The 17,950-nt window shown below is 45.2% G+C and overlaps 3 protein-coding genes across 3 annotated transcripts; 2 read left to right on the forward strand and 1 right to left on the reverse strand.

The window, feature by feature from the left end:
* Positions 1-3,240: 3,240 nt before the first annotated feature.
* On the forward strand, positions 3,241-9,286 carry LOC141839082 (D-cysteine desulfhydrase 1, mitochondrial). The gene is made up of 10 exons (XM_074726741.1): positions 3,241-3,497; positions 3,592-3,657; positions 3,738-3,932; positions 4,003-4,113; positions 4,647-4,738; positions 5,912-6,004; positions 6,578-6,635; positions 6,732-6,845; positions 7,901-7,998; positions 8,965-9,286. Exons 1-10 carry the CDS (start codon positions 3,252-3,254, stop codon positions 9,167-9,169), a joined length of 1,278 nt encoding a protein of 425 aa, XP_074582842.1. The 5' UTR covers positions 3,241-3,251; the 3' UTR covers positions 9,170-9,286.
* Positions 9,287-9,774: 488 nt separating this feature from the next.
* On the reverse strand, positions 9,775-11,122 carry LOC141839081 (fasciclin-like arabinogalactan protein 10). Its single transcript, XM_074726740.1, has one exon. The coding sequence runs from the start codon at positions 11,092-11,094 to the stop codon at positions 9,775-9,777; it is 1,320 nt and encodes a 439-aa protein (XP_074582841.1). The 5' UTR covers positions 11,095-11,122.
* A 3,257-nt stretch (positions 11,123-14,379) lies between these two features.
* Positions 14,380-17,929, forward strand: LOC141841994 (uncharacterized). Its single transcript, XM_074730207.1, has one exon. It carries the CDS (start codon positions 14,380-14,382, stop codon positions 17,842-17,844), a length of 3,465 nt encoding a protein of 1,154 aa, XP_074586308.1. The 3' UTR covers positions 17,845-17,929.
* The last annotated feature ends 21 nt before the right edge of the window (positions 17,930-17,950 follow it).

Genomic DNA, 17,950 nt, shown 5'->3' on the forward strand with positions numbered 1-17,950 from the left:
AGGATCACCGGATTCCATGGCAATTCCCTTATTTTTTCTGCCGTGTCAGGAGAAAACTAGGCAGCGGAAGGTTGCTGGGCGGCGGCGACAGCGAGTAAACACACGGCGACTCCATCAAAGCCTCTTCCTGATCTCTCTTCCGAGATTCCTCCGCCGCCGCTGCTACCACCACCATTTCCTTCGAGCTCATTACGGCCAGCTTCCTCCTATTCACGGACGCGGCGACGTCAGGCGAGCCGAGCTTCGTTCTCTCCCTCTGTGTTAATGGAGGAAGAGGGAGAAGAGGAGGTTGAAGCAGTGGCTGGTGATTTGGAAGGAGCTGATGCTTCAAGGACGATGGATCCAGAGACATGTATCTTGATCTCGAAACTCTTGATCTTGAGTTTGCCTGCTGGGCTTGATCCATCAGAATGCCCTCTATCAGACCACAAATTAAACAATTAATGAGGATCGATGCTCTTCCTGATCGATCTCTTTCCTTCCGACGATTGCAGCAGCTAGCTGCTTTTATAATGCATGGCCGCTAGCTGCTTTTGACATGTTCTTGCTGCAGCTGGTGGTTCGGACTTGAGAATGAACAATAAATATTGTAATCGATCATGAGAACGATCGAGCGCGTGACTGTGTTTTTTTTTTCCAGAGTAAATAATCAAGCGTGTTTTAGGGTGGCCACCGACCATGTGATGTTGACCGCACGTGATAAATATGTGACACGGATAGTCAAGCTGACGTGGCTCTCCTGTAGACCAAGATCAGGCGTCTTCTGATGATCAAGATCCAAGCTGAAATATCAACACAAGTCAACATGACCTTGACCTCATCTCGGCTGATTTCATCTCAACCACCTTTCGTCTCGATCGACTCCGTTGTCGATCGACTCTGTCTCAGTTACCTCTCGTCTCGGACAATGACTGCCCTTCTCGATCGATTCCCTCTCGGCCACCTCTCGTCTCGGGCAATGACTGTCCTTCTCGATTGACTCCCTCTCAGCCACCTCTCGTCTCAACCAACGGCTGCCCTTCTCGGCCGACTCCCTCTCGGCCACCTCTCGTCTCGGCTAATGACTGTCCGTCTCGGCTGATTCCGTCTCGGCTACCTCTCGTCTCGGGCAGCGACTATCTTACTCTCGATCCACTCTATTTCAGCCAGCCTCGTCTCGGGTAGCGACTACCTTACTCTCGACCCACTCTGTCTTGGCCAGTCTCGTCTCGGGTACCCTCATCTCGACCACCCCATCTCAGCAAGTCCACTATCTCAGCCACTCCGCCTCGCTTAGGCTCACCCCTAGTCTTGGTGTTGAGCCTATGACACACTAGCCTTGTGCGCCACTACCCAAAGTAGGACCTGTCTGCAGGTAACACAGGTTTGGTTCCCTCTGATACCCTCTCTTCTGCATCACTGTACAGGGGTGTATCAGGTCGTCAGACGTGGTCTCCCACTAGCCTCTTAGCTCTGCACATAACTCCAAAAGGGAGATGCCGATGCCAAAATTGATCTCCTCCAATGTCGTTTCCCTACATATGCAGACAAAATAGAAGGGGAATGGAAGGAAGTTGCCTTCTGTAGCAGGCGGCTATATACGAAGAAGAAGACATCACCCTACCCCATAGGAAAAGTCTCTATGGTTCCTTTTTCCTACATATACAACCCAAGGAAAAAGAAAAAGAGAGGAGTTTCCTTTTATGGCAGGCGACCACATGCGAAAAAGCGGATGTCGTCCTACCCTACAAAAAGAACCCCAATACAGGTTATAAAAGATCAACTCACTATCATGTTCGAAGTTCGATTTCTGAAACTTTTACTACTATTTGTTGTTCATTCTCTACATCCTCACTGGAACCTTAACTTGAGCGTCGGAGTGATTTGTCGAGATTTTTCGACGCCAGTCTAACCTTTTTCTTCAAGAGTGTTTCAGGTCCGGTCCCGGCTTAGTTCTGCAGTCCAACCTCTCCTTCGCGCCTAGTCTAAGGATCATTTGCATCGGATAATTCGTTGATTGATGGTTTGATCATCCACGATATTTAGCCTGAACAATATGCACACTGAATTTGTCAGGTTTCCAATTCATTTTTTTTTCTTTTGGTTTTTTACCATGATACACCTTGATAGTTTGTTTTATCAAAAGGCGCTCCACATTGATTAGTTTGGAACCGATATTATTAAGTGAAGTGCAAGTGTGTTTTAAAAATTATTTTCTTGCACCTAAAAAAATTAGAATAACATCATTTAGATAGTTGACTTTTTTGGCTCCCTAAAACTAGAATTAAAAGGTCTATAAACATCATCTTGATATATTTTTTATTCAGGAGTAGTTATCAAAAATATTATGCATAAAATATTTATTATTATTATTTTATTAATTTAGCCAAAACTACTTAAATTTAATTATAATTATTTTTAAATGATCAAAAATATTTTACAATTGTTAAATATAACAGTGTAATAATTTTGACTATCTAAAGTGATTTTTAATTAAATTTAAATAATTTTTAATAAATTAATATAAAAGTATTTTATGTGTTTGTTAAAAAGTTAAATTAAATATATATATTAACACATTGTAATAGTAGCTATTGTATAGTTGATATAATAATATTGAAATAAAATTATTTTTAGAATAAAAAATAATAGAGTTTATTTTATTTTTTAATATTATTTTCAAAAAAATAATAACTAAGGATGTATTTTTAGTTTTTGAGAAAAAAAAGTTAAACTATAAAGATAAAAATTCATGAGTATTTAAAAAACAATAAACTATGAGAGAGAGGAAAATAGACAAAAACAAAAAACCAAAAAAATTAAAAGGGCATTTTTTTTATTAGAATAGCCAAAATGACATATTTTTTTATTTATTATTAAAGAACATCTCATCAATACATTTTCTCTAAAATTATCTTTACTTTTGATACTATTACACAATTATAATTGATATTTTTAGTTTTGATTAATACTAATTAATATTATATTATAAAAATTACGGTTATATAATTGTGCAATTAAATTATAACTGTTATAAAATCATAATTATTATAATTGTATAATAATTATTGTATTGAAAGTGTTATAAACAATAGCAATAAAAGTAAAAGATAATTTTAAAAAATAAAATGTACCGGATCATCTTTGTTCACTCTCCCGTTTCCCGTTTCCCAATTCCCGTTTCCCGATTCCCTGCCGGCAGGTAAACGGGCCGGGCCCTAAAGTGAGAGAATCAATAAAATAAAGTTACGCCGAAGGATATCAGCGAGGAGATGAGCTCACGACTCTCCCTGCTGCCGTCCCTCCGCCCGTACGCTGCCGTCTCCTCCGCTGACTCCACCGTCGCTGCCGCTCGCCCCCCTGCTAGAGGAAGCACCTTGATCAGATCTTCGATGGATGGTGGCGACGCGAGGTCTGCAGTTCATATGGGCGGGTTCCTCTCGAGGAGGTGCTACGACCCTCCTTCTTGGGCATCGCATCTCCAACCACTCCCCTCCCACACATTTTCTCTCGGCCACGTACTTCATTTCGTCCTTCTATGATTCCCGTATTATCTTCCTTCCTTCTTTTTATGAGGTTGCAATTCAGCCGGTATTGTTTGGTTTTCTTTAGCTTCCAACTCCCATCCACAGATGGAATCTCCCTCATTTGTCTGATGGAGTGGAAGTCTGGATAAAGGTAACATTTGTTACCAATCATCGATTTCCTTCTGGGCGCCATTAGTTTTGTAATACTGACAGAAAGTTTGGGTCTTGCAGCGTGATGATCTTTCAGGAATGCAACTCAGCGGCAACAAGGTGAGGAAGCTGGAGTTCTTGATGGCCGATGCCATCAAGAATGGAGCTGATTGTGTCATTACGGTTGGAGGGATCCAGAGTAATCACTGTCGTGCTACTGCTGTTGCTGCTAGATATCTAAATCTTGGTTGTTATCTCATACTACGCACTTCCAAGGTAAGTTCTCTTAAGCGTTTAAATTAGTTTTCCAGAGGAGACTATGGATCTCAAAAATTAAGCTTTGCAGGCTCTAGTGGAGAAGGACCCCGGCTTGGTTGGTAATCTCCTTGTTGAACGATTAGTTGGTGCTCATATTGATCTTGTGTCCAAGGAGGAATATGCTGAGATAGGCAGTGTGGTTAGTTCTCTTCTGCATGCAATTCTTCCTATTCAAGTGAAGTTTTCACGAGCTCCTGATGGGTTGTAAATGATCATTATTAAATACTCACTTGATGACAGTGTAAACGTAAACACTTTACTGAAGCTCTAGTACTTTGACCAATCCTTTTTACCTTATAATCACCATTTTGTTGGTGATTTTGCACGAACTTGACACATTCCAAGCAACAGAGTAACCACAATCTTAGAATTATGTTTTTCTTGCTAATTTGAAAGGTATCAAATGATCCTTATTGTTGGATATGATTTAATTTTATTATTCTATCAGAGTAGAGTGTGGCAAACTAAAAATGAACTTTTCCCCTTAGAACTCCAACTTACTAATGAAGACATGTTTGACATGTAGATTGCTGATTAACTCGTGAGATCTACTTGTGTAGATTATTTATCATGGATGAATTAATTGTTCTTATCCTTCTTGCTAGTCTAGTCTTTAAATGAAAATATCTATTTTTTTTTATGTACTGATTATGCTACAATGATCTTTCCTAGACTCTTGCTGACTTGTTAAAGAAGAAGCTAATGAAGGAAGGGAGAAATCCATATGTTATTCCTGTTGGTGGATCAAACTCTTTGGGGACTTGGTGAGTTCTAGCATGGAATAAACAGTTCAATTTTGTTTCTTATTATTAGAACCTGTGGTATCTCTCTGCAAGCGAGAGAACTTTTAACATCTGAAGGCATAGGTTTTTTGACCTGTCATAGTCACCTTTTTAACATTTTTTACTGTTAATTAGTGAGACGAAGGATAATCATTGTGAAGATAATAACTCATCTGAAACATCATATCTGCCAAATCGAAAGTTTGTGTGGGTGAAGTTAAAAATAGCATTATTTATTATTTTTTTGTATATTGAATTTTTGTTCGTTATTTGACACAAATTAACAATAGTGTAATATTGTAATGGATATTTCTGGTATGACTATAAGCAAAAGGATGTGGTCCAGTTAGGTTAGTATTGTGTTTCATTCTACCACAAATATAAAAGGTCTACAACAATAATTTCATGAATATGACTTGTTAATTGAGTTGGTCTCTTGATGCAAATAATAATGGATCATTTTAAAATAAATTGGTCAATAGAATAAACTAGATCATGGCAGTCTTTAATTTTATTCTTTTTAAACTTTAAACTTAGTTTATGTGCATGAGTTCTTAGAATGCTAGGCTAGTGTTTGGTTTATAAAAGAGATCCTACCCTCCTTGTTTTATCAATTTCAGTTTAGTATAGTTCACTTCCTTTAAAAATGGTCATGTCAACTAACTTGATCGAAACCACTTCAAAATCAGTTTTAGATTGGTACATTACCAACATAACTGGTGATGTGAACTTTTACCACTTGACATCTTAAAGGAAATCAAAAAGGGAAAATGTGAATACAAAAGGATGCATATTAACATCAGCCCTTGACAGTATTTGTAGCTATTGTTCCATTATTCCAATTCCAAATTATATTTGAAAGTTGAAACCTTGCTTTTCCTAAATACATTGTCTGTGGCTATTCTATGTATTCAAACAATTCGTGTCGACTTGATTGCTGTTTATTTCTTCAGCAGCACTAACTATAGCTTAATTAGGTTTCTACATTTATGAGAAATTAGGAGTCACAGTACACCTTGCATTTGCAGTCACTCCGCCTTTATAGACAGTATTTAGTGAGAAATTGTTCCAACTTTTTTGCTTGATTTATTTAATTGCTCAAGATATTTCTAAATTGCTTTGAGAATTGATCACTGACAGCTGACAAATAATTAGGGGCTATATTGAAGCAATAAGTGAGATTGAGCGGCAAATTCAAAGCAATTGTGGCGTACCTCAATTTGATGACATTGTTGTTGCATGTGGCAGGTGTTTTTCTTGCCTTGTGACAGATTATAATTATTTATGCAACATTGCTTGGATTTTTTTTTTAATGTTTCTGCTTTTTGGATGCCGTACTCTTTTCATGGACCTGACAGTGTTATCCACCACAGTGGAAACATACTAGTAAAATGATGACATGTAATTGACATCAACAGCCTTATTTCGAGGTTTGCTCAGCTTGTACCTTAAGCCAATACACCTTTTGTTCCTGGAGTTGTTTCTGTGTTCAATGTGCTTTATTCATCTTTGTTCTGCGTGGTTTGTTTGTTCATAATGACCTTGCTTTCCAGGCGCAGTTAAAGGTTTTGTGCATTCATATTTATATTGCTTGTAGTCTAAGTTAATATCAATTTGCATATTGTGTGGATATCTGCAATCATATATTTCCCAGTTGGGAAAATTTAGCAGTGTTATAGGCTGCCTGTCTTGTTTACTATTTATCAGTTAAATTTTACTTTGTTATCTGTTACATTTTTTGGATAATCACAATGCATATTTTTGTACTTAGATATGTGATTTTATGCTGAAGTTATACAACTTTTACTTCCAACCTTTTAGTGGTGGAACAATTGCTGGACTTTCTCTGGGATCAAAACTGAGTAACTTGAAGGCAAAAGTATGCCTTGTTCTCCTAATCTGTAAATCTCAATTTTTTTTTAATAATGGTTCACTGGCTTTTATGTTTCTGATAAATTCACACTTTGTGAATCAGGTTCATGCATTTTCTGTATGTGACGATCCCAATTATTTCTACAACTTTGTTCAAGGTCTGATTGATGGTCTTGGAGCTGGTTCTGATGTACATGATTTAGTTGAAATTCAGGATGTGAGTTTAAGGTTTCTTGATCAACAATTCATGTTGTTGATGTTTCTCTTTCTCAACATGGTGTCTTACAGAACTGTTTTTATTATCTCAATATTAATATCCAATGCTTTTCATTCTCTTGATAGCAACTTGAAGCTATGACTTTATGAACCACATTGAACGATTAACCTATCAATCTGAATGAACATGATAAACTATATAGTTGTAAGCCATAATTATGACATTTGAAAACTTATCCCAACATATTCTTTAGGATAATTTATGTGCATAACTTATGTGCATCTTATATAGTCAGTTAGAACCGAATGCCGAATGCATTCCTCAATTGGGTCATTGAACTAGAAGACTATTTTGATTGGTACAATATAATTATAATCTAGACTGAACAACTACAATTTGTAAAACTCAAACTCATCAATTTGACAAAATAGCACTTAAGAGTGTTCAAGAGAACTATGTTGCAATCATAGTTGGGCCCATCAATAACTGGGTAGAAATAAAGCGTAAGTTGATAGAGAAGTATATTATGATGCACTTGAAAATCCAATAATACGTCATGTGGATCAACCTAAAATAAGTGTAATAGGATGCTAAAGTAAATTTGCGGACTTGCACATGTGTTGCCGCCCCAAACTTAACTTTTACTACTTTATCAATGAACTTAAGCCTAAAATCCAATGACATGTCAAGTTGTTTAACCTTGATTGAAGAGGCTTGACATAAGGCCATAGAGATCAAATGATTCTTGAGACATCCCACTTTTCAATGATCAGGCCCCTCGGCTCATAATAAACCTTCCGTGACATCATTGCAATAAGGAAATTGACTAGTTTGACTCGTCCTATAATTGTCTTCTAGTGAGTGGAGACTAGATGTAAAATCATTTGTATTGAACAATTGAAAGCTAAATCTAATTATACCATGTCACTTCACAGTTTCTGCTTTCTGAACAAATTGAATCACTAACTTTAATCCAGTTGAGATATTTGATCTCCTTTTCTTGGTACATTAAATTCTATAGCAATTCTGTAGCTAATTATGTTTGTTCTTTGCAGGCCAAGGGCTTAGGATATGCTATGAGCACTGCAGAAGAGCTAAAATTTGTTAAAGATATAGCAGCAACTACTGGAGTTGTTCTTGATCCAGTCTATAGGTGCTTTGTCTGAATATTTTGTTCTTTTCAATTGCTAATATTATCTGGAATTTAATTTTAGTCACGTAGATTTATCGAGTAAACATTGTTGGGCAAAATACCCACTATTGACCATACATTCACTTAGGCAAGCTTATGTGCAACTGAATCTTAGTTAATGGGTGGCACTCGACCATGCATGCTATATTACTCAAACTTGTTACAAGTATTCAACACGGATATTGATCTAGTTGTCCGTATCAGTATCTATGAGTTTTTAGTTTACATATGATCCATAGGGGATTCAGCGTCCTACCAGTGTTAATGTTAGTATTATAGGTGCAGTGATATTTCGTAAATCTCTCCTGTATTGTTCTACTCAGTGTTAATGTTAGAGTATCTTATATTCAACATAGGTACTAGAAATGGACAGTTAGTATTATTGATGCAGTGCTATCTCTTAGATCTCTCCCCCTGTATTTGTCATGTGTGCAATGAGACAAATATATTCAATGTTTCACATGATTTTGTATTCATTTCATATTGATCGTCATATTCCATGTTGATTATATCCTTCAGATTCTTGCAATATAATATATCCCCCTATCAGGAATTTGGAGATGCCGTAGTTGGTAGAATCAAGTTTACATTGTGTAACCCGACTATTGACCATGATTTGATCTCTCTCAATGCTATTCTAATGCAACTTGTTAAGCCTGAATTCCTGTTCTTTATGGGTGAGAAACACACCACAATCCTTTAGAACAATCTGAGAAAGAAGCTGATGATCTGGTTAAAAAAAAAGCAAAAGAAACATTATCTATACATTCTCCATGTTATTTATTAGAAGAGACACAAATCTTGTTTCAATTATTGAGATCCTATTTGAGGACCTAAATTGCTGATTCAACTACTGATTGTAGAGCTAGGCCTTCAGTGATAGCTCTGTGATTATGCATCTAACCCGTTGGCGGTTGTGTTCTCTAGTGGAAAAGCTGCCTATGGCATGCTCAAAGACATGGCTTCAAACCCAGCAAAGTGGGCAAATCGGAAGGTTCTCTTCATACACACGGGCGGTCTTCTTGGTCTGTATGACAAAGTCGAGGAAATGACGTCTCTCGTAACAGATTGGCGGAAGATGGAAATAGACGAATCCACTCGGCGCCAAGATGGAATAGGAAAGATGTTCTAAGGAGGGAGGTACCTGTTCAACCTTCATTATAAATAAGCAAGCAAATGACTTGAGCCACTGCGTGGTTTGTGACGATGGGTTTTTATTTTTCTTTGAGAAACAAGCAACTTTTTATTTCGCCCGTTCATGACTTGAGCCACGCTCTCTGTGCCGTGGCTCCACTTTTCCGCGGATATTGACAACGCCAAAAAACATACAGACAAGGACAAGCAGCCATGAATACACACCCACCACAGCAAAGGCAAACGGGAGCCAAAGACATTCTCAGTACAGCAGCGGTGGCCTTGCAATGCTGCAAACCCTCGTGCTCTCTCTCTCCTCCGCCAACTCAAAACCATCGAGTATTGCATTGAAGAAAACAGAACCAAGAAGAGATCTGTTCTTTTTCACTACACACAAGTGAACACAAATGATCCCGGAAGCAAAACAAAAATGGGGGAAAAAGAAAGAAAGAAAGAAAGAAAGAACACACATCCATGGCTCAAAGTAAAGCTCCAAACGAAGAGTCTCGTTTGAGAGCTAGCACGACCAGCATAACGATCCCAGGCTGAAAATCAGATCAACTAAAAGAAGAGAAGAGAGCATGCGCTGATGCAGCAATCCTATCATGGAAGAGAAGCCATGGCGGCGGAGGTAGCCCAGACCACTGCAGCGACGGTAGCCAGTGTCCAGATCTGCATCGTCGACGAGGACGATGCTTTAATCTCCGCCTTGTCTGCAGCCGCTGAAGGCGCGTCCGATGGCGCTAACTCCGGTGACGACGTTGGGGGCGCCGGAGGGGAATGATGCTTCTTCTTGTGTGACTTCGTCGAAGGGGCTTTAGCCGACGGGGCAGGTGCAAGGGTTGGCGCCTCGACAGGGGTGGCTGATGGGGTGGGAGCCGGGGAGGGTGCCGCGCTGAAGAGCTCGCTGGGAAGGAGAATGTTGTCGACCGTGAGGATGCAGACCGGGGTGTCGTCGAGAACCGTGTTGGCGATGCGTGAAGAGTCGACCCCGGTGTCCAGTGACACGTCGTCGCCGCGAGAGACGACGGAGAGATCGTACTTTCCGGCGGCGCTTGACGCGAGGGTGGTGAGACGGCCGGCGACGGACTTGAGCGACGCCTTGGGGGTGTAGCTCGGGAGCGCGTGGTACTGAAGGAGCGTCACCAACTCCGCGCTGCTGAGGGAGTTCAGATCCGGCGCTCCGGGCGCTTTGAACGCGTCGTCGTTGGGCGCGAAGAGAGTGAGGCCCTTGCTCATGGCGTCCTGGAAAATCTTAAGCACGCCGGAGGTGGCCAGCAGCCTCGCGAAGTTCTTGCAACCGGCCTTCTCGAGCAGGGCGGTGAGGTTGGAGGAGGCGGCAGTGGGCGCGTCGAGCAGGCCCGGGAAGAGGATGGGAGCGGAGACGGCGAGAACCGACAGATTGTAGGGGATCTGCTGGATGGACTTGGTGTAGGTGCAGTCGAACTTGGAACCAGGGGAGGTGGAGGCGAAGCCGACGCGGCCGCCCCGGAGGTTGGTGACGTTGACGGCGCCAAGGTTGCCAGCCTCGTTGCCGGTGGTCTGTAGGAGGGTGGTGGAGAGGGTGGAACCGCTGGGGAGGGCGTGGAGCTTGACGGGGTCGAAGTAGTCCAGCAGTGTGAGGAGGCGGAGCGCGTTCTTGATGGCGGCGAGAGGGCGCTTGGCGACGAGTGTGGACATGGCGGCGTTGTCAAGAACGAGGCAGGTGGCCGTCTCGTGGGCGTTGATCTCGTCGCACACCTTCGTCTGCGTCAGGTAGCTGTTGTATTGCGAGTACTCCGGATGTCCTTCGAGGATAGCGGTGATGTTATGGGCGGTGCAGACAGCCGTCGTCGAGGCGAGCAGCAAGAGGGCGTAGGGGAGAGCGACGAACTTCTTCGTCGCCACGGTGCCGGCCATTGCCGGGTTCGCCGAGGAGATCATCGGCGCGCTGGACTGGCAGTAGTGTCGGTGACGGTGTGAGCGAGTGAGAGTGCGTAAAGAAAAGAGATGCGGGATGGCGAAAAGAAGAGGGTAGAGGAGGAACGTTGGAGTGGGGTTACGCTAACTGTGGTTGAGTTGCGGGGTAGGTTTTTTGTGCGGGGTACCTTTCCGGATTTGCCCATCACGTGATTGCCGCCGAAAGACACCAGGAATCAAGGCGAGCTCTATTTTCAAATAAATAAATAAAATGTAGATAACACACGTACTATTAATAAAGAATTCAGAAGTTAGGAAGGAATTGAGTTTTTTTTAAAAAAAAAAGATACTAAATTGAGATGATAATTGGTCAGTCATATTGGATTAGTTTTATTAATTCAAGTATTTGGGTCTATAATTTAATTAGTTTTAGAAGTGGATGATTTTTTCTTTTATTTATCTATTAGATAAATTTAAAAAAAATGTAATGACTCTTGATACAGTAGATTATAATAGTTCGAGCATTACTGTTTCAAAATTGAAATTACGGACATAACAATCAATTAGCAATTAAGTAGGTAGACTTTGATGTTTCAAAATTAGAGTTGAAGATCTAGTCAATTTGTTTAGAGTAGAGTTGATTAAATGTGATTTTAATCAACTAATTCTATCTTAGTTGACTAGATAGTAAAATGCGAACTGTTGCTTCCTATTTGAGAGTTGATTAGGACAGTCAATTGAAGAGAGTTCAACCAACTAACTAGATAGAGAACTAAAGTCACAATAGAAGTGAGAAAAAGACAGTTACTGTTAGTTAACTTATGAGATTAAACAGTTTAGTCAACTGAAATTAGACTGAGTTGACTAAGTATTCATTTGTTATGGGTTGATATATTTTGGTCAAAAAGTCAATATTAAATTCAAGTGCAGATAACCCGTCAGATGACCCAATTGATTCGTTGCCTGACTAACTCCACGCTTGACTGCCCCACGCTTGATTCTGTGTTCAATTGACTCCGCACTCGATTTCGTGCCTGACTAGCTCCACGCCTAACTGCTCCACACCTGATTTTGTGTCCAATTGGCTCCGTGCTCGACTCCGTGCCTAATTAGCTCCACGCCTAATTCCGTATCCAATTGGCTTCGCGCTCGACTCCATGCCCGACTAGCTCCACCCCTGACTGCCTCCGCACTCGATTCCGTGCCCAACTGGCTCCACACTCGACTCTGTGCCCAACTAGCTTTGTGCCCGACCAACTCGATGCCTGATCGACTTCTTGGTCCTCCAAACGGAAGTCGACTGCTCAATCAGTTCGGTCTTGTCGAGTCCGCACTCCTACCCAAGTAGCTCCACCCCCCATTCCTACTTCTCTTACTCATAGTCATCTGAGTGACATGTGGAATGGTAAATTATTCAATGACATATCACCTACCACATTCAATACAATATGATCTTTTATCATACTAAAGATGAGTGATGAGATCCTCCTTTACCACGATAGGATATTTTCTTTACCTTCGATGTGATATCTCCACATGTGACTCTATAAAAGAACGTAACTTCGCTTCCCACAGATCTAGATACGCACACACACTCACATGCACATATTCCCTATTATGCATTTACTGTTCTTCTCCTCCATCTCCATCTCCATCTCCATCTCCATCTCCGATGGATGAGGGATTAATTTGGGCGTTAAAGTTACTGAGTCAGGACATTCCTGACCTTCATTCTAACCCTTCTTCTTCTCTTTGAAGGCATCCATCTTCTCTAGCTACTTGTGGACTCTATTCGACTCCGTCAATATAAAAGTCAGGTGTTCGATGATTCATCACATAGGAACACCATTATCAAATAGAAGCTCACATAATCATGTAATAAGTCAATTAGAAAATGGATAAGTCAACTAGATATACATACGAACTATGTGTTTCAGTGACAAGCAGTTAGAAAATGGCTCATGAGAATCATTGGGCCTCTTGGCTCAACTGAGTGGTCTCTGTGAACATCGTGCAGGGCCCGTTAGAAACTCTGCCGATGTCTTAGTGCAGTAGTGGCGTGTATTTCTTTTCGGTGACGCTGGCCTAATGCACAAAATGAAGCAGACAAGAGTGCAGGAAGGCCTTCTGGCATATTTAATGCAGGCTACTAAGCACGGCGGAAAGCCACTGAAGACCAGACCAGACCATCATGACAGCGGATGCTCCTCTTCTTCTGCTTCAAGTGATCATGAAAGGCAAGCCGGACAGGAGTGGAGAACGGACATGACCATCAAAGATAGTATATTTAGGGGCTTTATGACAATAATGGGACTGCTACCGAAAAGGAACAAATAAGTGAAGTGAAGTGAAGGGGATCAAGATCAAAATGTTTGCTGGCAGCAGAAATCTTCCTTGAATTCTTGAGGAACAGGCCCCCATGTTTTCCGACCTTAAAACTCCATCTCATCCTTTTCTTATTAAATTCAGAGATCTCGGTATCGAAAATGATAACTTAATTATTTTAAATGGAGCATTGCCTTGCGCATGAAGCCGAGACCATACAGCAAAATGCCTGCTGCGTGAACTGGCTTTATGTTGCGTTTATGATCTTCAAAATTCCGCACCAACAAAGCAGCGGCTCGCTGCGCGATCATTCTACTCGCCACGACCAATTGATCGTGGCTAAAGGTTTTGGCTGTACTCGCACCAGTCAAATTGGCCACGCAATAATTTGCATTTATTCGAATCCACATGCAATCTTCAGTCAATCCAGAGGTTAAACAAAGCTTACCATCTGTTCGTTCGTTCGTTCGACTCCGTGCCCGATCCGGCTCAGCCCACGAGCCATAAATGACAATGCGATGGTGGTGGGCACACAAACATACGCTACAATTATGCCTTTTTACCCCTTCCTTCCACCCATCGGAATCGGATCAGAGATGCCCAGGCCATGAATGCGATCTCAGCACAGTTGGTTGCCCCCACGCCACAGTACTTGGCTTGGCCCCGAACCGAGGAGGTAAAGTGAAAACGAGTGGCAGGAATGATGGCGAACCTCTCTCTCTCTCTTTCTGTTTCTCTGCCAAGCCAAGCTCGTCTAGCTCGATAAACAGAGAGATAAAGCGGCATCTACCAACGGTTAAATTAATCTGATATTCATTTACTTGATTCTCTCGCCCCCAGCGAGGATAAGGAGCCGCCGCATCATGCTCCTCCCCCTCTCTGCCTGCTTTTCAAAACGAGAGCGGAAAGAAAGAAAGCAGTCAAAAAGGAGAGGAACGCTCGTTGCGTTGCTTCGTTCGTCTTCCTCCCTCGGCCCCTGCCACAATGCACTTCTTCCCGCTTCTGCTGCTGTTTCCCCTACTTGTTTCCGCCGCCCCGCCGCCGTCGCCGCCGCCGCCGGCGGCGGGGCGCAGCCAGGAAACGCAGGCGGAGATCGACGCGCTTACGGCGTTCAGGCTGGCGCTCCGCGACCCCCTCGGCGCGCTCGACGGCTGGGACGAGGCGTCTGTTTCCGCACCTTGCGACTGGCGAGGCGTCGCGTGCGCTCCGAACGCGGCCCGGGTCGTCGAGCTCCGCCTCCCTCGGCTTCGCCTCTCCGGACTCATCTCTCCTCGCCTTGCGGACCTCCGGCTCCTGCAGCGTCTAAGCCTCCGGTCGAACCAGTTCTACGGGTCTATTCCGCCGGCATTGGCCTCCCTTGGGCACCTCCGCTCCCTCTTCCTCCAGTCCAATGCCCTCTCCGGTCCCATCCGTACTCTCCCACTCTCCAACCTCTCCTCCGTCCAAGTCCTCAGCTTTGCCGGTAACCTCCTCATTGGCTCTGTCCCCGCCGCGCTTCCTCCGGGTATCCGCTACCTCGACCTCTCCTCTAATGCGTTCTCCGGCCCTGTCCCGGCTAACCTCTCTTCCGCCGCCACGCAACTCCAGTTCTTCGACCTCTCCTATAACCGCCTCCGCGGCATCATCCCCGGAGACCTTGGCCGTCTCCCCGCGCTTTCGTTCCTCTACCTCGATGGCAACCATCTCGAAGGCACCCTCCCGGCTGTGCTCGCCAACTGCTCCTCCCTCATTCATCTAAGCATACAGGGGAACAACCTCCGGGGCATCGTGCCTTCAGCCATCGCGGAGATGCCCAACCTTCAAGTGCTGGCTCTCGCTCGGAATCACCTCTCCGGCGCAGTTCCGGCCTCCATCTTCTACAATTCCACCCTCACTGGTAGCTCCTCCCTCCGGATCGTGCAGCTCGGCCTCAATGAGTTCACAGAACTGGCCATCCCGCCGCCGGACCAGCGCCTCTCTGCTTCCCTACAGGTTCTGGATGTCAAGGAGAACGAGCTCGCCGGGGCATTCCCCGCGTGGCTTACCAATGCCTCTGGGCTAACTGTCTTGGATCTCACGGGCAATGCTCTCACCGGCTCCCTTCCGCCGGGTATCGGAAGGCTCGCGTCGCTGCAGGAGCTCCGGTTGGGACGGAACTCCATGACCGGTACACTTCCCAGGGAGATTGGCTTGTGTGGTGCAATACAAGTTCTTGATCTTGAGAAGAACAGGTTCTCCGGCCACATACCGGATTCTCTTGGGAGCCTCAGCCGCCTGAGGGATCTATACATCGGCGACAACTTCTTCTCTGGTCCGATTCCGCTGAATCTGCTCAACCTCTCGAAACTGGAGACATTATCCCTCCATTCAAACCACATTTCCGGCGTTCTCCCGCAGGAACTGACGCGGCTCACCAACCTCACTACGCTCGACCTCGCTGGCAATGGCATCTCTGGCGAGATTCTGCCCTCGATCGGGGAGCTCGTTGGCCTGCAGGTGCTAAATCTGAGCAAAAACGGCCTCTCTGGCACCATTCCAGCGAACATCGGTAGGCTTCTAAACCTTAGGTCACTTGACCTCAGCGGTCAGAACCTTTCCGGCGATCTTCCACCTGAGCTCTTCGGACTGCCCAGCCTTCAGGTGATATCGCTTGCAGAGAACTCATTTTCCGGCCAAGTTCCGGAGGGTTTCAGCAGCCTATGGAGCTTGCAGGCTCTCAACCTTACAGGCAATGCTTTCTCTGGTACAATCCCGACGACCTACGGCTACCTCCAGTTGCTTAAAGTTCTGTCGCTCTCCTACAACAACATCACCGGCGAGATTCCAGCTGAGCTCGCCAACTGCTCCAATCTTACTGTGCTCCAGATTCGTTCCAACCATTTGTCCGGATCCATTCCTAAGGACTTCTCCCGTCTCCCCGTGCTCACGGACCTCGACCTCGGTCAGAACAATCTCTCCGGTGATATCCCGCCGGAGCTATCCAATTGCTCCGCTTTGGTGAGCCTCAAATTGGACGGTAACCATCTCTCAGGCGGCATTCCCGACTCGATCTCGAATCTTTCCAAGCTCCAGGAGCTCGACCTCTCTGACAACGAGTTCTCTAGCTTCCTTCCCTCGGCACTCGCACGTATCTCCGGCTTGGTGTACTTCAATGTGTCGGATAATAACCTCAGCGGAGAGATCCCAGAGGTGCTCAGTGCCCGTTTCAGCGACCCGTCATTATTTGCCGGGAACCCAGAACTCTGCGGCCAGCCATTGGAGAAGTCGTGCCGGAGAAGCAAGAAGAGCTATCTCATCCTAGTGATCGGCCTCGCGGCGGCGGCGGCCTTCATTCTTGTCTTGTTGTGCTGCTGCTTCGCTTACACTCTGCTGCGGTGGCGGAGGCGTTTCTTAGATAGCCGGAGCGGGGTAAAGAAACGGAGCCCTGGGAGAGGCAGCGGATCGAGCCAAGAAAGCGGGGGAGAGACCAACGGCGGGGCGAAGCTGGTGATGTTCAACAACAGGAACACTTACGCCGATACCGTGGAGGCTACGCGTCAGTTCGACGAAGAAAATGTCCTGAGTCGCGGTCGCCATGGACTGCTGTTCAAGGCGTGCTACAACGATGGAACTGTGCTGTCCATCCTGCGCCTGCCATCGACGTCCGCAGATGGCGCCATCGTGATTGAGGAGGCGGCGTTCCGCAAGGAGGCAGAGTCGCTGGGGAAGGTGAAGCACCGGAACCTCACTGTGCTTCGCGGTTACTACGCCGGACCCCCACCGGATGTTCGATTGCTAGTCTACGATTACATGCCCAACGGCAACCTTGCCACTTTGCTGCAGGAGGCGTCCCACCAGGACGGCCACGTTCTCAACTGGCCGATGCGCCATCTCATTGCCCTCGGCGTTGCCCGCGGCCTTGCCTTCCTCCACGCCTCCGGGGTAATCCACGGGGACGTAAAGCCGCAGAACATCCTCTTCGACGCCGATTTCGAGCCCCACCTCTCTGATTTCGGCCTGGAGCCGATCGTGGTGACTGCAGGAGCAGCGGCCGCGGCGGCAGCCGCGTCCACGTCCGCGACGCCAGTGGGCTCCCTGGGGTACGTCGCTCCCGACGCCGCCGCGGCGGGACAGGCGACGCGAGAGGGGGACGTGTACAGCTTCGGCATCGTGCTGCTGGAGCTTCTGACGGGAAGACGGCCGGGGACCTTCGCGGGCGAAGAAGAGGAGGACATCGTGAAGTGGGTGAAGCGGCAGCTGCAGCGGGGCCAGGTGGCGGAGCTCCTCGAACCAGGTCTGTTGGAGCTGGACCCGGAGTCGTCGGAGTGGGAAGAGTTCCTTCTGGGCGTCAAGGTAGGCCTGCTCTGCACCGCCCCCGACCCGCTCGACCGGCCGTCGATGGCCGACATCGTCTTCATGCTCGAGGGCTGCCGCGTCGGCCCCGACCTCGCTTCCTCCGCCGACCCCACCTCCCAGCCTTCTCCCGCCTGACTGAATCTTGTTTTCCTTTTTCGTCATTTCCCCCCCATTTTTTTTCTCAATTCCTGGTTTTTATTTTTTTTCCTCCTTTTCTCCATTTCGCTCGTCCCGTCAAATT

This window comes from Curcuma longa, chromosome 11 (assembly GCF_044706935.1).
Source record: "Curcuma longa cultivar G26 ecotype Majalengka, Jawa Barat chromosome 11, ITB_CL_G26_1.1, whole genome shotgun sequence".
NCBI lineage: Eukaryota > Viridiplantae > Streptophyta > Magnoliopsida > Zingiberales > Zingiberaceae > Curcuma > Curcuma longa.

Excerpts from the sequence above, each read along its gene's own strand:
- LOC141839082 (XM_074726741.1), top strand. The coding sequence starts at position 3,252 with ATGAGCTCACGACTCTCCCTGCTGCCGTCCCTCCGCCCGTACGCTGCC. Across the intron at positions 4,114-4,646 it reads ATGCTGAGATAGGCAGTGTG|ACTCTTGCTGACTTGTTAAA; the intron begins GTTAGTTCTCTT and ends GATCTTTCCTAG. Across the intron at positions 6,005-6,577 it reads ATTGTTGTTGCATGTGGCAG|TGGTGGAACAATTGCTGGAC; the intron begins GTGTTTTTCTTG and ends CCAACCTTTTAG.
- LOC141839081 (XM_074726740.1), bottom strand. The coding sequence starts at position 11,094 with ATGATCTCCTCGGCGAACCCGGCAATGGCCGGCACCGTGGCGACGAAG.
- LOC141841994 (XM_074730207.1), top strand. The coding sequence starts at position 14,380 with ATGCACTTCTTCCCGCTTCTGCTGCTGTTTCCCCTACTTGTTTCCGCC.